Source organism: Coregonus lavaretus (genome assembly GCF_964263955.1).
Source record: "Coregonus lavaretus genome assembly, contig: HAP1_SCAFFOLD_2187, whole genome shotgun sequence".
Classification (NCBI taxonomy): Eukaryota; Metazoa; Chordata; class Actinopteri; order Salmoniformes; family Salmonidae; genus Coregonus; species Coregonus lavaretus.
This window is the reverse complement of record NW_028167116.1, coordinates 59272-82744: the sequence shown is the minus strand read 5'-3', so window position 1 is coordinate 82744 and position 23473 is coordinate 59272. Positions and strand designations below refer to the sequence as shown.

Genomic DNA, 23473 nt, shown 5'->3' with positions numbered 1-23473 from the left:
GTCCAGACAGCATCAGATACATGGGCTACACATACTAAGACAGAGGGGCGCTATTTTGCTGCAATGATTCTTTCCCCGGTGAGATTGATGAGTCTTGCTGTCGGTGCGGGTATTGGTCAAAATTATCAATTGGAGGCTGGGGGGGCCACTGGGGTGGCCAATCAGATTTCAGGAAGGCTATGCCCACCCTGGGCCACCCCCTGGAAACACTGCTGGTTGAGGTTAGGATTTGGTGAGGGTTACCTAATCCTAGATCTGTTCCTAAGGACAACTTCCACACAGGGAGAGTGTTTAGGTCATAGTATAGGACATGGGTAGAGCCTCCCGTCATGGGTAGAGCCTCCCGTCATGGGTAGAGCCTCCCGTCATGGGCAGAGCCTCCACTCTTGGGCAGAGCCTCCACTCTTGGGCAGAACCTCCAGTCTTGGGCCGAGCAGAGCCTCCAGTCTTGGGCAGAGCAGAGCCTCCAGTCTTGGGCAGAGCCTTCAGTCTTGGGCAGAGCAGAGCCTTCAGTCTTGGGTAGAGCCTCCAGTCTTGGGAAGAGCCTCCACTCTTGGGCAGAACCTCCAGTCTTGGGCCGAGCAGAGCCTCCAGTCTTGGGCAGAGCAGAGCCTCCAGTCTTGGGCAGAGCCTTCAGTCTTGGGCAGAGCAGAGCCTTCAGTCTTGGGCAGAGCAGAGCCTTCAGTCTTGGGTAGAGCCTTCAGTCTTGGGCAGAGCAGAGCCTTCAGTCTTGGGCAGAGTAGAGCCTCCAGTCTTGGGCAGAGCCTCCAGTGTATCAGCCTCCATGGTATCAACCTCCCGAGTATCAACCTCCAGGGTATCAGCCCCCAGGGTATCAACTTCCAGGGTATCAACCTCCAGGGTATCAACTTCCAGGGTATCAGCATCCAGGGTATCAGCCTCCAGGGTATCAGCATCCAGGGTATCAACCTCCAGGGTATCAGCATCCAGGGTATCAGCCTCCAGGGTATCAGCCTCCAGGGTATCAGCATCCAGGGTATCAACCTCCAGGGTATCAGCATCCAGGGTATCAGCCTCCAGGGTATCAATCAAGTCGCCTTTAGAAACGTATCCCTTAAGTGATTATTTGACACATCTTCAAATAAAGTAATGCATTACCATTAATCAGAATATATATATATATTTTTTCCCCTTTATTTAACCAGGTAAGCCAGTTGAGAACAAGTTCTCATTTACAACTGCGACCTGGCCAAGATAAAGCAAATCAGTGCGATAAAAACAACAACACAGAGTTACATATGGGGTAAAACAAAACATAAAGTCAAAAATACAACAGAAAATATATATACAGTGTGTTCAAATGTAGCAAGTTATGGAGGTAAGGCAATAAATAGGCCATAGTGCAAAATAATTACAATTAGTATTAACACTGGAATGATAGATGTGCAAGAGATGATGTGAAAATAAAGATACTGGGGTGCAAATGAGCAAAATAAATAACAATACGGGGATGAGGTAGTTGGGTGGGCTAATTTCAGATGGGCTGTGTCCATAGGCACAACTTTTTCTCACGAGAGTTTCTTTGTGGATAAGTTGATTTTCTTCCTGATTTGATTACACAGTGTCTGCAGCCTGTGCCCTTGCTTGTCTAAACAATAGCCTGTCAAAGTCAACAGAAGATGTGTGTCTCTCTCTCTCCAGTTGGCATTCCATCTCCCTTTTGGTGGTAATATAGCCTGGTCCCAGATCTGTTTGTGCTGTCTTGACAACTCCTATGGTCATTGTTTAGTGTGACTGTGACCATAAGAGTTGGCAAGGCAGCACAAAATGATCTGGGACCAGGCTAGAAGTAGGCCTAGTGTGTGTCATCATGGTCGTATGTGTCACATAAAGTGGAAAGATAAGCTTGTTAAAAACAGCTTCTGTGTGAGATCAGATGTGAGTCACAACAGAGGGTAGCATACAAGCCGCCACTGAAATAAAGATATGGGGATCCTTCAAGCCTATCTGTCTGAGTCACACAAGGAATGGCTACTCAGTCACTAACTGAGAGAGGAGCTGAGGTCAGTGAGAGGGAGAATGTCATGGGTTTGGGGGATGGGAGAATGGGTGAGGGAGGGATGGGGTGACTGGGGGATGGGTGAGGGAGGGATGGATGGGGTGACTGGGGGATGGGAGGATGGATGAGGGAGGGATGGGGTGACTGGGGGATGGGTGATGGAGGGATGGGGTGACTGGGGCATGGGAGGATTGGTGAGGGAGGGATGGGGTGACTGGGGGATGGGAGGATGGGTGAGGGAGGGATGGGGTGACTGGGGGTGGGGGTGGAGAATGGAGGGCAACTAGGGGTCTAGGTTGGGGGTAACAGGATCCTGGAGAGGGACTCAATGAGTGTAGGGGTCAGTGAGCATCCTCCTCAGTAACCACATGGGAACCAGGGTGATGGGTGTGTGTGTGTGTGCGTGTGTGTGTGTGCGTGTGTGTGTGTGCGTGTGTGTGTGTGTGTGTGTGTGTGTGTGTGTGTGTGTGTGTGTGTGTGTGTGTGTGTGAAACATGACATAATACAAAACATTAATAGACAAGAACAGCTCAAGGACAGATCTGATCTACATCAATTTAAAAATGGCACATATAACCTACTACATACACACTAACTATCTAGGTCAAATAAGGGAGAGGCGTTGTGCCGTGAGATGTTGCTTTATCTGTGTGTGTGCGAGTGTGTGAATCTGTGTGTGAATCTGTGTGTGGGTGTGTGTGGGTGTGTGTGTGTGATGGGGACAATTAGGATATGAGTGTGATTGGGGTGACAGAAGGGGGTTGTTTTGTCTCAATAACAGGAGATGTATCTTTAATAGTCCTATCAGTCAATAACAGGAGATGTATCTTTAATAGTCCTATCAGTCAATAACAGGAGATGTATCTTTAATAGTCCTATGAGTCAATAACAGGAGATGTATCTTTAATAGTCCTATCAGTCAATAACAGGAGATGTATCTTTAATAGTCCCATCAGTCAATAACAGGAGATGTATCTTTAATAGTCCCATCAGTCAATAACAGGAGATGTATCTTTAATAGTCCTATCAGTCAATAACAGGAGATGTATCTTTAATAGTCCCATCAGTCAATAACAGGAGATGTATCTTTAATAGTCCCATCAGTCAAAAACAGGAGATGTATCTTTAATAGTCCCATCAGTCAATAACAGGAGATGTATCTTTAATAGTCCTATCAGTCAATAACAGGAGATGTATCTTTAATAGTCCTATCAGTCAATAACAGGAGATGTATCTTTAATAGTTCTATCAGTCAATAATAGGAGACTATCTTTTATAGTTCTATCAGTCAATAACAGGGAGACGTGTATTTGGCATTTTATTATGATCCCCGTTAGCATTTGTGAAGGCAGCAGCTACTCTTCCTGGGGTCCACACAGAACATGAAACATGACATAATACAGAACATTAATAGACAAGAACAGCTCAACTACATACATTAAAAAATGTCACACATAGCCTCCATATCAATACATAAACACAAAATATCTAGGTCAAATAGGGGAGAGAGGTTGTGTTGCTTTATCTGTTTTTTTAAACCATGTTTGCTTTTCATTTGAGCAATATGAGATGGAAGGGAGTTCCATGCAATACAGTGCCTTGCAAAAGTATTCATCCTCCTTGGAGTTTTTCCTATTTTGTTGCATTACAACCTGTAATTTAAATGGATTTTTATTTGGATTTCATGTAATGGACATACACAAAATAGTCCAAATTGTTGAAGTGAAATGAAAAAAATAACTTGTTTCAAAAAATTCAAAAAAATAAATAACGGAAAAGTGGTGCGTGCATATGTATCACCCCCTTTGCTATGAAGCCCCTAAATAATATCTGGTGCAACCAATTACCGTCAGAAGTCACATAAGTAGTTAAATAAAGTCCACCTGTGTGCAATCTAAGTGTCACATGATTTGTCACATGATCTCAGTATATATACACCTGTTCTGAAAGGCTCCAGAGTCTGCAACACCACTAAGCAAGGGAACCACCAAGCAAGCGGCACCATGAAGACCAAAGAGCTCTCCAAACAGGTCAGGGCCAAAGTTGTGGTAAAGTACAGATCAGGGTTGGGTTATAAACAAATATCAGAAACTTTGAACATCCCATGGAGCACCATTAAATCCATTATTAAAAATGGAAAGATTATGACACCACAACAAACCTGCCAAGAGAGGGCCGCCCACCAAAACTCACGGACCAGGCAAGGAGGGCATTAATCAGAGAGGCAACAAAGAGACCAAAGATAACCCTGGAGGAGCTGCAAAGCTCCACAGCGGAGATTGGAGTATCTGTCCATAGGACCACTTTAAGCCGTACACTCCACAGAGCTGGGCTTTACGGAAGAGTGGCCAGAAAAAGCCACTGCTTAAATAAAAAAAAAAAAAAAAAAAAAGGCATGTGGGAGACTCCCCAAACATATGGAAGAAGGTACTCTGGTCAGAAGAGACTAAAATGTAGCTTTTTGGCCATCAAGGAAAACGCTATGTCTGGCACAGACCAAACACCTTTCATCACCCAGAGAACATCCATTTTTCATCGTCAGGGACTGGGAAACTGGTCAGAATTGAAGGAATGATGGATGGCGCTAAATACAGGGAAATTCTTGAGGGAAACCTGTTTCAGTCTTCCAGAGATTTGAGACTGGGACGGAGGTTCACCTTCCAGCAGGACAATTACCCTAAGCATACTGCTAAAGCAACACTCAAGTGGTTTAAGGGGAAACATTTAAATGTCTTGGAATGGCCTAGTCAAAGCCCAGACCTCAATCCAATTGAGAATCTGTGGTATGACTTAAAGATTGCTGTACACCAGCGGAACCCATCCAACTTGAAGGAGCTGGAGCAGTTTTGCCCTGAAGAATGGGCAAAAATCCCAGTGGCTAGATGTGCCAAGCTTATAGAGACATACCCTAAGATACTTGCAGCTGTAATTGCTGCAAAAGGTGGCTCTACAAAGTATTGACTTTGGGGGGGTCAATAGTTATGCACGCTCAAGTTTTCTGTTTTTTTGTGTTATTTCTTGTTTGTTTCACAGGAAAAAATATTTTGCATCATCAAAGTGGTAGGCATGTTGTGTAAATCAAATGATACAAAACCCCAAAAAATCTAATTTAATTCCAGGTTGTAAGGCAATAAAATAGGAAAAATGCCAAGGGGGGTGAATACTTTCGCAAGCCACTTTAATGGCTCTATACAATACTATAACCTTTATTGATTTTGTTCTGGATTTGGGTACTGTGAAAAGACCCCTGGTGGCATATCTGGTGGTGTAAGTGTGTGTGTCAGAGCTGTGTGTAAGTTGACTATAAAACGAATTTGGAATTTTTAACACATTAATGTTTCTTATAAAAACAAGAAGTGATGCAGTCAGTCTTTCCTCAACTCTTAGCCAAGAGAGACTGGCATGCATAGTATTAATATTAGCCCTTTGATTACAATGAAGAGCAAGACGTGCCTCTCTGTTCTGGGGCCAGCTGCAGCTTAATTAGGTATTTCCTTGCAGCACTCGACCACACGACTGGACAATAATCAAGATAAGACAAAACTAGAGCCTGCAGGACCTGCTGTTTGGAGTGGGGTGTCAAAAAAGCTGAGCATCTTTTTATTATGGACAGACCTTTCCCCATCTTTACAACCATTGAATCTAAACTTAACTAAAATATAAATGCAACATGTAAAGTGTTGGTCCCATGTTGCATGATATGAAATAAAAGATCCCAGAAATGTTCCATATGCACAAAAACCTTACTTTTTTCAAATGTTGTTCACACATTTCTTTACATCCCTGTTAGTGAGCATTTCTCCTTTGCCAAGATAATCAATCCACCTGACAGGTGTGGCATATCAAGAACCTGATTAAACAACATGACCATTACACAGGTGCACCTTGTGCTTGTGCTTTTTGAATACGGGCCTAGATTTGTTGGTTGTCTGTCTCTCTGTAGACAATAGGCTATCTTTTATCTTAAGAAAGTATCCCAGCATCATTACACATTTTCAATGAGTTTACATCTATGCCTTTTTCGGTGGGTAATGTCTGTGTGATTCAAGACCGTGTTAGCCTACTGAGCTAAGCCTAGGCAATATCTCAGGGTCTTCAGGAGGACATTCACATTGTGGTAAAATGTGCAGCTTTCTGGATGGAACTGTGAATCATGGGAGTAGTCCTTTCTGTCACGTAGTAGTGTTTAATACAGGTGCACACTGTGCCTCGTGTTGGCAGGCCAGGAATTATGTGTCTGTGTCTGTGTCTGTGTGTACGTGTGTGTGTGTCTGTGTCTGTGTGTCTGTGTGTCTGTGTGTGTATGTGTTTAGGATTGTGTGGTGCTGGTGGCTACATGACAGCATTCCAACAGACTCTGTCACCTTCACACTCAACACCCAGATATCCCATCTAGCCAGGGGGGAGGGGGGAGGAAGGGTGTGGGCTGTGTGGGCATAGAATTAGGAATTAGAATACTAGAATGGACATGAACCTTCTTCTGATGGGATAAAGGTCAGCCATTTTGGTCAGGGAGTTGGTCAACCATGGTTTGCCAGTGCTGTGATGAGATTCTTTGTAAAATAATGAATTTTAAGAATTTATATGCACTATATGTTTCTTAGCTAGTTTAAGAGGAATTATTCCATTAATTTTTCAAATTAACTGCCAATACTCCCAGTTGATTTTAGATCAAAAGTCGCAGCCCACCTTATGGGAAAACAACACGTTACCCCATTGGTTCACAGCAAAAACTTTACCTTTTTCATACACAATTTTCTTGTTGTCTGGTTGTTTTAGTCAATTACAAAACGACATTTAAGAAAAGTACATGTCTAAAGATTACCTTTCAACATTGCCTGCTCCTGAGCGTTCTCACTACTTAGAAAAAGGTTATATTATTGTAGGGCAGGGTTCTTCAATTCCGGTCCTGGAGGGCCGAAACACCTCTGTTTTTCATCCTCTCCTTCTAATCAGGGGCTAATTCAGACCTGGGACACCAGGTGAGTGCAATTAACTACCAGGTAGAAATAAAAAACAGAAGTGTTTCGGCCCTCCAGGACCGGAATTGAAGAACCCTGTTGTAGGGCTTTCCTCATGCCCCTTTTCATGACGCTGCTAGCAGCCACCTGAGTGAGAGCTAGCTACCGACCGGAACATTAAGCTAGCCAGGACCAACAACACAAACAAACGGACTACACTGAATGAACTAAACATTAAGAACACCTGCTCTTTCCATGACATGGACTGACCAGGTGAATCCAGGTGAAAGCTTTGATCCCCTATTGATGTCACTTGTTAAATCCACTTCAATCAGTGAAGATCAATGGGAGGAGACAGGTTAAAGAAGGATTTTTAAGCCTTGAGATAATTGAGACATGCATTGTGTATGTGAGCCATTCAGAGGGTGAATGGGCAAGACAACATATTTAAGTGCCTTTGAACGGGGTATGGTAGTAGGTGCCAGGTGCACCAGTTTGAGTGTGTCAAGAACTGCAATGCTGCTGGGTTTGTGTTTCAAGAGTGGTCCACCACCCAAAGGACATCCAGCCAACTTGACACAACTGTGGGAAGCATTGGAGTCAACATGGGCCAGCATCCCTGTGGAATACTTTCGACACCTTGTAGAGTCCATAGCCCGACGAATTGAGACTGTTCTGAGGGCAAAAGGGAGGGTGCAACTCAATTTTAGGAAGGTGTTCCTAATGTTTTGTACACTCAGTGTTTACAGCTACAAGTAGTGAGTGGAGTTACAAAAGGACTGTACTAAATTAGATAAATGTCTTACCTGTGATTAAATGTTCTCACCACAGCAGCCTCCTGTGGTTTAGAGGCTAGTTCAAATCAATTCAAATCAAATGTGTATAAAACCAGTATAAAGTGTATTTATAATTCTATGACAATATTTTAGGTTGACAATAATTATATTACACCATTTCTGACATCACACGCCTTACATTTATTGTCCTGCATAAGTAAATTCAGGATTATGCCTTTACTGCCAGTCATTCCAATTAGACTGGTTTGGATTTCTCCCTGACCGATATGGCTGCCATTTTCACACATTTTGGAACTTTAATAGGATCTCTATTGGTGTGGGCCCTCCGTGTCAAATCATGGATTCTGGAAAGATGAGAGAACTGAGGGATGGAGATGTATTTAGCTGGAGTAGCGGTATACTGTGGCATGCAATACAAAAACAATGACCAACATTGATTGATTGAATTTTGATTGATTTAATTTTATTGTGCAGATTATAGTGCTTACAAATGGAACGAACAACACATTTTGCATTCTGTCTTCATCAAGTAAATTTACCTTGAAGGAGATGTACTGCTGTTTCCAGGGCTTCTTCTGTTATATGCAGATTATCATACAATCTGCATATAACAGAAGAAGCCCTGGAAACAGCAGTGCATCTCCTTCAAGGTAAATAATGTGCTATAACCTTGGCGGTGAACATTTGTATAGCCAGAACCTACATCTATAGTAACTGCATGTTAAAAGTGCTAAGAAACCCTCTCTGAATTTCAGAATGTATCTGCGTCTTTGTGAGTAAAGCATTATAGATAGCGTATGAAGTATTTTACTTAACATGTACTAGATCTTTAGGTTAGTGGAACCTCACCCCCCCCCCCCCCCCCCCCCACACACACACACACACCACACACACCACACACCCAAACACCACACACACCACACACCACACACCCAAACACCACACACACCACACACCCAAACACCACACACACCACACACCACACACCCAAACACCACACACACCACACACCCAAACACCACACACACCACACACCACACACCCAAACACCACACACACCACACACCCAAACACCTGCCTGTGTAATGTGTGTCTGCAGTGCATGCAGTACGTGGGAGAGTTGAATTATCACCTTTACATAAACCAGAGGTCTAGATGAATGCTGCTGTTAACAGGGTTCAACCTTTTATCAGGCTTTTAGTGATAACTTGTTTCCCTTTCCCAGGTCCCCTTTGTTTAGCTTAGCTTAGCACAGCTTCACTAGGTTATGGATGGTGGCTGCTAATACATCAGACATGGGTTCAAATAGTATTCGATGTATTTCAAATACTTTTAACGTTTCCTTTAGACTTACAGGAGTGCCCGATGTGTGGAGTTTGGAACTGTTGCTCAATCAAGCCCAGATAAAGTAGTTAAAATGTTTTTGAATAGTATTTGAACCCAGATCTGATAATAATGTCAGATGCTGTTTCTCATGAACTGTGTCCCAAATGGCATCCTATTCACTACATAGTGCACTACATTTGACCAGGGCCCTATGGTCAAAAGTAGTGCATTATATAGGGAATATGGTGTGGCATGCATGACTGCACTTGAATAGAAATATGTAGGACTATTAGGGGGCAACAGTAAGCCTATGTTGAATGGTGCTGTTAGGGTTCGCTATGTGGGAATAGGGTGCCATTTGGAACGCATCAGTAACACTGGTGAAGGAGATGTTGAAAAGCAACAGTTGTACTGTCAGACTAGAGGGCTGGCTGGGTGGCTGGCTGGCTGGCTGGGTGGCTGGCTGGCTGGCTGGGTGGGTGGCTGGCTGGGTGGCTGGGTGGCTGGGTGGCTGGCTGGCTGGCTGGGTGGGTGGGTGGGTGGGTGGGTGGGTGGCTGGCTGGCTGGGTGGCTGGCTGGCTGGGTGGCTGGCTGGCTGGCTGGCTGGGTGGCTGGGTGGCTGGCTGGCTGGGTGGGTGGCTGGCTGGCTGGCTGGGTGGCTGGCTGGCTGGCTGGCTGGGTGGGTGGCTGGGTGGCTGGCTGGGTAGCTGGCTGGCTGGGTGGCTGGCTGGGTAGCTGGCTGGCTGGGTGGCTGGCTGGCTGTCATACACCAACTGTTATCCTGCAGTCAGGTTGGATACACCAACTGTTACCCTGCAGTCAGGTTGGATACACCAACTGTTACCCTGCAGTCAGGTTGGATACACCAACTGTTACCCTGCAGTCAGGTTGGATACACCAACTGTTACCCTGCCTGGAGTTCTGTTCAGCTCTCTAGCCTGTACCCTCATTACACATGGCTGCAATAGAGTGACTTTGCTCTGAGACATTGCTGTAGACTTCTCTAAACACCATGGGAGTCTATACAGCCATGTCTCAGGGCAAGGAGTGACTGTAGCCTGGTCGCCAGGTTGATCTGTTTGTATTGTATTAACCAACTACCCCTCATTTGCTGTCATGACATGACAATGAACACCAGAGAATTTGGCTCAAGCACAGACAGAGTTCAGGAGTGGCTAGGAGACGCTCCAGGCTAGGAATGACTGTCTTAGCCATTCGTTCACACAGTGTGTGATTTCTACACTTGTAAATACAGTATCTTATTTCTACAGCGCTACACCTTCCATCAGCTTTAGTGTGGTACTGATGACTCACAGGCTACTAATCCACCATGCTCACCCCCTTCAGGCCTCTGTCTATCTGTCTGAGGCCCATACTACCAATCAGGTTTGAAGAGTTAGAGAGGCAACTTTGGTCAACTCTAAGTTCAACTCGGGATAACCGGTACCCCGAAAGTGGCTCAGCTTTTAGCCAGGTACATTTCTATGGCGACGTATCCTTCAGGACTAACCTGCTCTGGGGCAGGCTAACTCAAAACTAACTCAATTTATCCTGAATGAAGTGTCCAAGCCACGAGTTGAGGACCAATCAAATCAGATTCCCTCCCTCTCGTAAAGATTGCGTTATCAGTATTTGAGGAAGATGACCAATTAAATATTTACCAAATATTTTATTAAAAAAATGTTTTTTTTTGGTGTAAAAATATAGTCATATTAAAACACCTATCACATTACACATTTAGTAATGATAGGATGCATTTGAAAGTTAACACACAGTAAAACTTTTGTATGACTTTATACAATTATTTGATCATAGGAGTGGAGAAAAAGTATTGTGTGCATTGATAAGCACATCAAAGACACCATTAACAATAGATTATACAATAAAGACTGCTTCTTAAAGCCTCTTTCACACCATAGCCTGCTGAATTTGCAAGATAACTTTTAATTCATGTTGATTTCGGTACAAATGTTTAATGTGTCTGACTCGCCCATGGATTGATGGTTCAGCATTGTCTCAACGAAGAGTTTGGCGCTGGACTAGCCACGTGCGACTCGCACGCACGGTTACAAGCCTGCTAGAGTTAGTGGCAGGCGGACGAGCAATATCCACCGTAGTCGTACGGATGAATCCTGTGCTGGAATGTGAAGTTAACTGAAGCTAGCTAATTTCAGAAAAGCCTGGGTACATCTAGCTACGTGTGTAGCATGGCCCTCAGCTAGAGCATATTTACAGCCAGTAGGTGCAGCGGTTGGGGAAGCTGTAATATAAATGTGCTGCTTGTACATATCAAAATAAGACAGGTGGAAGACTTAAACATTTCACATGGACATTCACACATTTTCGTTTTTTCAAAGCATTTTCTCATTTTGAACACGCCCCTTTCTCTCTCTCTCTCTCTCTCTCTCTCTCTCTCTCTCGCTCTCTCTCTCTCTTTCTCTCTCTCTCCCCCTCTCTCTTTCTCTCTCTCTCTCCACCCCCTCTCTCTCTCTCTCCCCCCCTCTCTCTCTCCCCCCCCCGCTCTCTCTCTCTCTCTCCCCCCTCTCTCTCTCCCCCCCCTCTCTCTCTCTCTCTCTCTCTCCCACTCTCTCTCTCTCTCTCTCTCTCTCTCTCTCTCTCTCTCCCTCTCTCTTTCTCTCTCCGTCTCTCTCCAATCTCCCTCTCTCTCCCTCTCTTTACTCTCATTTTTCCTCTCTTTCTCTCCCACCCACTATCTCTTTCTCCCTTGCTCTCTCTCTCCCACTCCCCCCACTCTCCCCCCTCTCTCCCTGTGTTTCTCTGTGATAGGAGAGAGAGGAGAGTGTTGGTTGGGTGGAATGTGGTTCCATGGTGGGTTTTTAAATAGCCCCCTGCCTGGACCAGCCAGCCCGTATAAGGCTGAAGCCAGAGCCAAGGCAGTGAAAACGCAACCGTTACAAAAGATAGGAGGGGGAGGGAATCATGATAATCAGTGTTAGATACAACCTCCCAGTAATACGTTGATGCTTTGTGTGTCAGAGAATAGAGACCTCACTGAACGTACCTGAGGTTGTTGTAAACAACATGTCAAATATACAACATCTAAACTAACTAGCTCAGGAGAGCTGGTCATACATAGTAATAATAATAATAATTTATTACGTTTCTGTAGCACTTTTCATAGAATCTCAAAGCGCTTCAAAAACAAACAAGCAATATATCATGACAGGTCAACCAATAGAGGCCAAGTCTTTGAAAACTGCATCCTCCTACGATGGAGAGGATCAGTTCATGGCTTGAAAGTTAGTACACAGTACACAACCACACAGAGGTTTCCCTGACCAACTCTAAATCAAATCACATTTTATTTACCACATGCACCGAATACAACCTTACAGTGAAATGCTTACTTACAAGCCCTTAACCGATAATGGAGTTTTAAGAAAAATAAGTGGCTTGAGTGGAGCGAGCTGGTCAGAGGATGGTAGATGATGGTGATGGAGTCTGCTGATTGCAGAGGGCAAGTCTGGGAACCAGCCTGACTCGTATAGCCACTGGACTTCTCTTCCGCTCTGTGTAGCACCCAATTGGGTGATGACTCAGCAGCACTGGGCGCCAGAAAGCTCCCCTCACAAAGTTCAGAAAATTTAGCCAGTCGTATGTATGGTGCCCAGTGTGTTTCCTGTTCAGGTGATGACTAATGGGCTTGTAGGCATGCTGCCAGAACCAAATCTTGAGTGTGCTGGCCAGCTACTTAATCATTTGTGTTTTGATCAGTGTGTCATGAGAGACTCCTAGTTCCAGTCCTGTGTGTGAAGGAAACGTTCCTGGCCTTAAAGGACCAATCAGCAGTTGAAACAACAGCAGAGTGATCTGAGGGATTCATAGACAGAGCTATGGATGCATGGACTGAACATCCATGATATAAAAATGATAGTTTTAACCATGTTTTGAGGCTATACAGTGGTTGTTTACATTTACTTTGTTTACAAACTTTGGAGTAGAACAAGGTTATATTTTGGGTTCTGATGGGGTACGCCAGTAAACTATGCTCATGAGGCATTTATAAGTTATATTCTTCAAGAATCAATGGGTACATACTGTATCATTAATTTATAAGTCCAAAAATGGATGCAGTAACTACTGATTACCCCTTTAAATGGATACTCCCAGAAACAATCACATATGAAATGATATGATACAATTTGCTACGATACTTTTATTGTCCATTTCCATAGAAATTCATGTGTGTTTGTGTGTCTTGCTAACAGGATCCTGGTGGGGGCTCCGCGGGCCAGAGGACTGGGCGTGATGCGGAGGCAGCGCCCTGGCGCCCTGTACCGCTGTCCAATCACAGGCGAGGAGTTTGACTGCGAGCGTGTGGACATCGATGGAGACGTAAACCTCGACCAGGAAAGCAAGGACAACCAGTGGCTAGGAGTGACAGTCAAGAGCCAGGGGATTGGAGGAAAGGTGGTGGTTAGTACACAGTACACAACCACACAGAGGTTTCCCTGACCAACTCCAAATCAAATCACATTTTATTTACCACATGCGCCGAATACAACAGGTGTAGTAGACCTTACAGTGAAATGCTTACTTACAAGCCCTTAACCAACAATGCAGTTTTAAGAAAAATAAGTGCTAAGTAAAAAATAGATAACAAAAAATAAATTTTAAGAAATAATTAAAGAGCAGCAGTAAAATAATAGTAGCGAAGCTGTATACAGAGGGTACCGGTACAGAGTCAATGTGCTGGGGGCACCGGTTAGTCGAGGTAATTACTTTACTATGTACATGTAGGTAGAGTTAAAGTGACTATGCATAGATAATGAACAGAGAATAGCAGCAGACTGCCTCTTGAAGGAAGGAAAATGTCAAAGCAACGCCCAAAAAGGGATTTGAACCCTCAGATTAAATGTCTGATGCTCTACCGACTGAGCTATCCTGGCTCTAACTTTACATATTGCAATACACCTCAACAGAGTAGCAGCAGCGTAAAATGCAAATAGTCCCGGTAGCTATTTGATTAGCTCTTCAGCAGTCTTATGGCTTGGGGGTAGAAGCTGTTAAGAAGCCTTTTGGACCTAGACTTGGTGCTCCGGTACCACTTGCCGGGCGGTAGCAGAGAGAACAGTCTATGACTAGGGTGTCTGGAGTCTTTGACAATATTTAGGGCCTTCCTCTGACACCGCCTGGTATAGAGGTCCTGGATGGCAGGAGCTTGGCCCCTGTGATGTACTGGGCTGTACGCACTACCTTCTGTTGTGCCTTGCGGTCGGAGGCAGAGCAATTGCCATACCAGGCAGTGATGCAACCAGTCAGGATGCTCTCGATGGTGCAGCTGTAGAACTTTTTGAGGATCTGAGGACCCATGTCAAATCTTTTCAGTCTCCTGAGGGGGAATAGGCTTTGTCCTCTTCACGACTGTCTTGGTGTGTTTGTACCATGATAGTTTGTTGGTGATGTGGACACCAAGGAACTTGAAGCTCTCAACCTGCTCCACTACAGCCCCGTCGATGAGAATGGGAGTGTGTTCGGTCGTCTTTTTCCTGTAGTCCACAATCATTTCCTTTGTCTTGATCACATTGAGGGAGAGGTTGTTATCCTGGCAACACACGACCAGGTCTCTGACCTCCACCCTATAGGCTGTCTCGTCGTTGTCGGTGATCAGGCCTACCACTGTTGTGTCGTCAGCAAACTTAATGATAGTGTTGGAGTCGTGCCTGGCCATGCAGTCATGGGTGAACAGGGAGTACAGAAGGGGACTGAGCACGCACCCCTGAGGGCCCCCCCGTGTTGAGGATTAGCGTGGCAGATGTGTTATTACCTACCCTTACCACCTGGGGGCGGCCTGTCAGGAAGTCCAGGATCCAGTTGCAGAGGGAGGTGTTTAGTCCCAGGGTCCTTAGCTTAGTGATGAGCTTTGAGGGAACTATGGTGTTGAACACTGAGCTGTAGTCAATGAACAGCATTCTCACATACAGTGAGGAGAACAAGTATTTGATACACTGCCGATTTTGCAGGTTTTCCCACTTACAAAGCATGTAGAGGTTTGTAATTTTTATCATAGGTACACTTCAACTGTGAGAGACGGAACCCAAGGGGTGCACGTTTTGGTTTTTGTTGTTTTTCTTTAATGAATCAGAACTGTTGACCTCTTCAATGAACCAGACCTGTGGGACCTCTTCAATGAATCAGACCTGTGGGACCTCTTCAATGAACCAGACCTGTGGGACATCTTCAATGAACCAGACCTGTGGGACCTCTTCAATGAACCAGACCTGTGGGACCTCTTTAATGAATCAGACCTGTGGGACCTCTTCAATGAATCAGACCTGTGGGACCTCTTCAATGAACCAGACCTGTGGGACCTCTTCAATGAACCAGACCTGTGGGACCTCTTTAATGAATCAGACCTGTGGGACCTCTTTAATGAATCAGACCTGTGGGACCTCTTCAATGAACCAGACCTGTGGGAACTCTTCACTGAACCAGACCTGTGCCCACCTGTACGAGTTGTGTTTAGCATGTCTGTAGTGAAGTAGACCATCTATTCCAGTTGCTTAGCTTCTCTCCTGCCTCTGTCCAAACCTATGGGACCTCTTCAATGAACCTACTACTATATACCTCTCCCGCCCCTTTTTCAGACGTGTGCCCACCTGTACGAGCTACGTCAGCGTGTGAGCCAGCCGTTGGAGACGCGAGACCCCATCGGGCGTTGCTACGTGCTCAGTGAGGACCTGACAGAGAGGGACGATCTGGATGGAGGGGAGTGGAAGTTCTGTGAGGGGCGACCCCAGGGACACGAACAGTTTGGCTTCTGTCAGCAGGGCCTGTCTGCCGCCTTCACACCTGACAACCAATATATCATGTTCGGAGCTCCTGGAACGTACAACTGGAAAGGTACGGTGACACACTTTTTAAAATTATCTCATTGAGACACACCTGTATAAATACAGGTTAAATAATGATGACTGACACCTGAGGTGTTTCAAATGATAGTTCACTCAAAAGTCAAAGCTTGTTGTGAGATGTTTTCAGACACTTAAAAGTGACAAGATAAGTCCACGTCTTATTGTGTCGATTCAGCTAATATATGCCTTTACTTTACTTACTGAATGGGGGAAATATTTTGGCACTGTCTGAAAGAATGAAATTAGACTGAAAATATCTTATTGGAGTTTTTTTTGTCCGTTTTTCGCTTACAGTTGTCTTAGATGTAGAAGCATAGTGCAAAAAAACCCAAAAAAACCCGCACAATTCTGTTTACATAAAAAGAAATTCCGTGGACAAATCATTGATTTATAAGCCAATCTACTGATTGGCCTCAGCAGTCCTACTGATCGATCAAAGTGATTGATTCCCAGCAGTTAGTTACTGGTCTGATGGATGGAACTGTCATTATTTAACGTCAGGGATCAATATGGCTGAAATTATGGATCACTGTATCATATATTAAACAGGCCTTAGGTAGAGTCACGATTTACATGATATGGTACTTGACATTTTCACTGTGGAACCCTAAAGATGGTGTACTTTGTCCTGTACTTATCTGTTTTGTATGTGTTTGTTGTGTATGTTTGAAAATGGAAGTGTGTGTTTGGCAATAGAGAGAGAGAGAGAGAGAGAGAGAGAGAGAGAGAGAGAGAGAGAGAGAGAGAGAGAGAGAGAGAGAGAGAGAGAGAGAGAGAGAGAGAGAGAGAGAGAGAGAGAGAGAGAGAGAGAGAGAGAGAGAGAGAGAGAGAGAGAAGAGAGAGAGAGAGAGAGAGAGAGAGGGCGGAGGGATGGAGAGAGAGAGGGGGAGGGAGGGAGGGAGGGAGAGAGAGATGGGGGAGGGAGGGAGGGAGGGAGGGTTCATAGTTCAAATTCAGATCAACTTTATTATTAATATTCATTTGGTCATGTGCTTAAAAGACGGTACATAAAACATGAAAACAGAAACTACACAATATAATTAATTCAAGTGCTATAGCTACACATTTAAAGTGAAAGTGCAATATTCTGTATAATGGAGGACCAACAGACTATCTATTATACAGCCTAATGGCTGTTGGAATAAAACCGTCACCATATCTATCAGTTTTAATTTTCTTTGAAGAAGTCTCTTTCCCCTTATCCGGCTGCTGCTGTGACTGTGTTAGAGTGAAGGGGATGGGTACTGTCCTGTAAAATGCTGTCAAGTTTTAGGAAGATGAGTTTTGTGTACAGGTTGGTGGCTGATTCTTGATCTATACCAATTATCCTTCCCGCCGTCTTAATCAAGCGCTGAAGCTTGACTTGGTCTCGCATGTTTCTGAACACGCATATCAGACCAAAGGACAGCACACTCTGCAGGACAGATTTATAGAACATTTGTAAGATATGGCGGTCGACATTAAAATGGTTCAGTTTATGTAAAAAAACATTCTCTGTTGCAATTTCTTTATCTTTGCAAAGGCAGTCATTGAATTTCAGTTTATTGTCTATTTCGATTCCCAGGTACTTACAGTATATGTGGTCACTCTATCGACTGAGTCCCTATTGATCTTTGTAGGGGGTAATGGAGTTTTGTTCCTTCTGAAATTAAGAGAGGGAGAGAGATAGAGAGGAAGAGAGAAAGAGGGAGAGAGATAGAGAGGAAGAGAGAAAGAGGGAGAGAGATAGAGAGGAAGAGAGAAAGAGGGAGAGAGAAGAGAGGAAGAGAGAAAGAGATAGAGGGAGGGAGAAAGAGGGAGAGAGAGAGAGAGAGAGAAAGAGGGAGAGAGAGAGAGAGAGAGAGAGAGAAAGAGGGAGAGAGATAGAGGGAGGTTGAGAGAAAGAGGGAGAGAGAGAGAGAGAGAGAAAGAGGGAGAGAGCGAATGTGTATCTGTGTCTGTCTGTGTGTCTGTGTGTGTGTCTGAGTGTCTGTGTCCTCTAACTCTGTTCCTTCCAGGAGAGATGCGTGTCCAGCTACTAAACCAGACTCTACTGGATCTGGGTTTCTATGACGACGGGCCCTATGAGGTGGCGGATGAGAAACAGCTGAATGCTCAGCTGATCCCTGTTCCCTACCATAGTTACCTGGGTAGGACCGACCGTCCCTGCCCAGCCCTCTCCTGCTCCTCTCACACAGCTGTCTGCCTGCTGCCCTGTCTCACCAGAGATCACTGAGCACAGCACAGGACAGGACAGGAGAGGGGCAGGGAAGGACAACAACAACTGACTGACGACACACTGTACCCAAAATAAATACATATCCCATACCTAGAGGACCCAGAGTAGCTACTAAGAGGGCTCTAGAAAGGCAGACAGGCCTAGTCTAAACTGGCCCAGGGCAGTGCGGTGCAGACAAGAGCCACTGGTCAAAAGTAGTGGACTAGATAAAGAACAGGGTGGCATTTCAGACACACCCTAGTACTGTTTCTCTGTTTCTCTCGTGTCCGTAGGGTCCATCCCTGACCCTGGTCTGTTATGAGGGAGTGTGACTCACCAGAGCTAAAACCAGACAGCTCCACTCGGAATAATCTCCCACATGAAGTAGCTACCGTAGGAATGGACCAATCATGATAGAAATATCCTCAGACATGCAGAGAGACTCTGTGCACTGCGGTTGCCAACGGGAAAATACCTTTCCTAACTGCTGGGGTCAGAAATATTACAATATTATAATAGGCTACTTAAGAGGAATATTATTATCTCACAGTCATCATGGCCTGTTATAGCCTGGTCCAAGATCTGCTTGTAATAATATAATTATAATATAATAAAATATAGTCTACTATATATGCAACTTGTACTTTAGTAGCAAATTGCTGTCATGTCATACAGAAATTGGCTAAAAAGCACAAATAGGTCTGGGACCAGTCTATAGAACATAGTCAAATTAGTTGTCTAAAGACACAAACAGATCTGGGACCAGCTTATATCATAGTCAAAGGAGTTGTCTAAAGGAGTTGTCTAAAGGAACAAACAGATCTCGGACCAGGCTATAAAACATAGATAATTTGGCTAAACATTACAAACTGATCTGTGACCAGGCTAGGTCTGTCTATTCTGGGAGTCAGTGGGTTTGCGTTTCCCCCACAGACAGTTCTGGCCGTGCATTCTGGGTACAGCGTGAGTCAGTCTTGTCGTCCTTCTGTTAGGTGCCAGTGGTTTACCCACAAACCACTGCGATACCAGGAAGAAGAAAACACACAATCACAGCACAGTCCTTTCTCACCTGCACTCCCTCTCTCTCTCCTTGTCACCCTGTTCCCCTTCACCACCTCCCCTCCACTCCTCCACTCCTCCACTCCTCCACTCCTCCACTCCCCCCCCCCCCCTCTCTCTTCCTCTCTCTCGGGCCACAGGGCTCTTGTTCATGGCTAGTCCCGATGAAGATGCCCTGGTGTACAAAACTCTGGAGCCACACTCCAACCGGCCCATGTTTGAGGACGTAGCTCAGAATAGCTACTTAGGTTTGTAGCTTGGAGTGAGGTGTTGTTTGTTTGAACAAACCAGATTCATGTTGATACAACTTACTGTAGACTTACCCTCCTTTCCTCCAGGGTTGGGGTCAATTCCATTTCACTGCCAGTCAATTCAGAATGTAAACCAAATTCCAATTCCAAATTGTCCGCATTGAAAAGCATTGAAGATAATTGGAATTTCAGTGTACTTCCTGAGTTGACTGGAATTGGAATGGAATTAACCCCAACCCTGCTGTCCTCCCACCTTACCCCCGTGTGTTGGTGTGTGCTCGGTGCTAGCTCTTCTCTAGAACGTGTTTAGAACGTACGTAGATTAGAACGTAGGACTCCGACTGGTCTGCATGTCTCTCTGTGTTCCTATCAGTCTGTACTGTCTGTCAGTCTGTATGGTGGGGTGGTCTGCACAGCCTGTCAGTCTGTCAGTCTGTATGGTGGGGTGGTCTGTACTGTCTGTCAGTCTGTATGGTTGGGGTGGTCTGCACAGCCTGTCAGTCTGTCAGTCTGTATGGTGGGGTGGTCTGCACAGCCTGTCAGTCTGTCAGTCTGTATGGTTGGGGTGGTCTGTACTGTCTGTCAGTCTGTATGGTTGGGGTGGTCTGCACAGCCTGTCAGTCTGTCAGTCTGTATGGTTGGGGTGGTCTGTACTGTCTGTCAGTCTGTATGGTGGGGTGGTCTGCACAGCCTGTCAGTCTGTCAGTCTGTATGGTTGGGGTGGTCTGCACAGCCTGTCAGTCTGTCAGTCTGTATGGTTGGGGTGGTCTGCACAGCCTGTCAGTCTGTATGGTGGGGTGGTCTGCACAGCCTGTCAGTCTGTCAGTCTGTATGGTTGGGGTGGTCTGCACAGCCTGTCAGTCTGTCAGTCTGTATGGTGGGGCTGTCTGCACAGCCTGTCAGTCTGGACTTTACTCAATGGTGTGGCGGGTTGAAGCTGTCCAGGGTACCTTGGTGGTGGTTCTATATACAGTACATCTATATCTACATTCTTATCTACATTTTGTAGATACAGGTAACTTTGCTAATTACAATAAAGGGGTTTGAAGTGAAATAACAAAGTAAGTAAAGCAGAGTTTATAAACAAATCTCACAGGTGAACAAAGTATTCTGAGATCACCATGGTAATCATCCATGGAGGATTTCTGTGTAGAAAGACAATACCAACACTGACATGTACAGTATCTCTGTATCTCAAAGACGGCTCTCGCAGGGTAGATCCCATGGGGAACAGAGTGTTTACAATCTGCGTTCTAGTGCATAGTTTAGAGCAGTCCTCTCCTTGGAGCTGAGCGACATCTCTCTCATTGATAATAGATACTTCCTCATTCCCATTTTAGATCCAGCTAATGGACTCTAACCAATAACGGTTTGGTCCGTCCGATTGATTGTTCCCATCAAATCTCTCTATTCTCATCCTCCTGTACACAGAAACCGGAATGCGTCCCAAACGGCACCTAATTCCCTATATACAGTACAGTGCACTGTGGGTCCTATAGGCCCTGGTGAAAAGTAGTGCACTATGAAGAGAATAGGGTTCCATTTGGGACAGAGCCTGCCTTATCCCTCTTCCTCCACATCCTTAATGGCCATTATTACCTTTGACCCCTCACTTATAACTCGCAGCATGCCTCCACTGACCCTCTAACCAAATGACATAATGACTAAATGCATATGTTTTGCACGCTTACTAAAAGGCCACAGACAGACAGTATTGCTATTACTGGTATTTTTTTTTTTAGTTTAGTTAAATACAGAACTAAATTAAATCCAAATTAAAGCCAAATTAAATGCAGAATTAAATGTAGAGGAATTTCACCACAGTGTGTTGTCATCTTTATCTCTGACTGACATCACATGGGATTCTACTTAGCTTTACTGATGTATACAATGTCTAATGTAACTGTATAATATACTAATAGTATGATATCCTTTATAGTCCAGGAATTCCGGGAAACTAGCCCAGTATGCATTGTATTATTATATTATGTCTAATGGAGATTTCTCCAATAAAATTATCTCTTAGTCCAGGACTAGGCTTGATATGTGTCCGGGAAACTGGTCCCTAATGTCTTAAAATGTAAATAGCTCGTTGTAAATGTAAATAGCTTATAATTAAATCCAGTCTCTCGACCCAGTGAACCAGTCAGGACCCGGCAGCAGCCTAGTTCATGCTGTTTCTCCTCAGATCGTGTCCATTAAATCTGATTACTGTTGGACAGAGAACCCAGCGCAGTCCACCGATGAGTCAGGCCCAGTTTTTCCACAGTAACTGCCAATATAAATACAGCCAATGAAAAATGAAATGTTCAAATTCTTCCAATTTGTCTCACACGATTTTCCGTTGACAGAAAATCCCACTGAGAACTACTGATCAGAGATGAGTTAAAGTAGTTACAATATATTTAGATCCATTTATATCAATTGAGCTTTTATTTGATTCTAGGGCTCGGTAGCTTTTTTAACACATAGTCTTACAACTACACTGTAGACAGCTGCACAACACAACTGTTTGCAGGGGCCCCATTTCTGAACCTGGTGGGCCACATTCGGTTTAAAAAAGGTTGCAGGATAAAGCCTCGGTTCCCTTTATAGCTTTACAGAGCAAATTGGACTTCTTTGTGTAAAAAACAGAGAGGATCAGACTTCTGTGTAAAAGAGAAAAGTAGCTCCTCCCTCTTTGAAAGGCCTCCGTTTTAAAATGTAGCTTCATCTATCTATCTCTTAATAAAGGCCTTAGTTAGTTTTACTGGATCACAACTCTAACTGTAGCGTTCATCTTAAAGGGACACACTTTTACTGGATCCCAACTCTAACTGTAGCGTTCATCTTAAAGGGACACAGTTTTACTGGATCACAACTCTAACTGTAGCGTTCATCTTAAAGGGACACAGTTTTACTGGATCACAACTCTAACTGTAGCGTTCATCTTAAAGGGACACAGTTTTACTGGATCACAACTCTAACTGTAGCGTTCATCTTAAAGGGACACAGTTTTACTGGATCACAACTCTAACTGTAGCGTTCATCTTAAAGGGGCACAAATACATTTTACTGGGTTTGATGTGACTTTTGCGTGAAAGGACAAATTAGCTCATCCCTCTCTTAAAGGCCTAGTTTGTGATATTTACGGACGTTTTCTCTTAATCTCTTAAAGGCCTACAGTTTTACTGGATCACATGTCCAACTGTAGCATTCCTCTTAAAGGGACACAGTTCTGTTAGTTACTTGTTCTACAGTAAGTCAGACAGCAGAATTCCACAACTGTTGTCCTGGAGCTCCTAAACAATGCAGAAAACCTACCAGACAACTGTCTGCTGACCCACATTTTAGTAATTTAGCAGACATTCTTATCCAGAGCAACCAGTAATTACCTTGCTCAAGCGCACATCAACATATTTTTCACCTAATCAGCTCTTGAATTTGAACCAGCAACCTTTCAATTACTGGCCTAACGTTCTTAACCGCTAGGCCACCTGTTCTCTCAAGACAAATTTGTAAACTAGTTATGATTCTCAAGCTGTTTAACTATTTGACCAGACTAATGTATTCAGCAACCTAGACCTCAGAGGCTGCCACAGTAGTGCAGCCAACCTTTAGGTCATTCCGCACCTGTCGTCCTGAACTGCTCCGTGTCCGTCTCTGTTTGTCTCTCTGTATGTTTGTCTAGAGGATAGTATTTGTCTGTCACTCTTTTAAAAAATAATAGTATTTGTCTGTCTCTGTGTTTGTCTATGAGACGCTTCTGCCTGAATGTTGACACTGTTAAATGTTAAAACAAGACTCCTTGCAATCCCTCCTCTCACACCCCGCATGTTGGAAAATACTGTAGCTGTTTAGTGTGTTTGCCTTTGGGTTGTTTCATTGTGAATTAAATTACACACACACACACACACACACACACACACAGACACACACACACACACACACACAGACACACACACACGCACGCACGCACGCACGCACGCACGCACGCACACACACACA

The 23473-nt window shown here is 44.5% G+C and overlaps 1 protein-coding gene across 1 annotated transcript in view; it reads left to right on the top strand.

Moving 5' to 3' along the window:
- Positions 1-348: 348 nt before the first annotated feature.
- The window catches only part of LOC311113860 (integrin alpha-7-like), a gene marked incomplete at its 5' end in the record, with an annotated part of 56469 nt that continues 33344 nt past the window's right edge, over positions 349-23473 (top strand). The window contains 5 exons of the mRNA XM_084189148.1: positions 349-1079; positions 13334-13541; positions 15713-15968; positions 17977-18108; positions 19376-19483. Of these exons, the coding sequence (XP_084045274.1) occupies positions 349-1079; positions 13334-13541; positions 15713-15968; positions 17977-18108; positions 19376-19483 (1435 nt within the window). The remainder of the gene's footprint in view (positions 1080-13333; positions 13542-15712; positions 15969-17976; positions 18109-19375; positions 19484-23473) is intronic.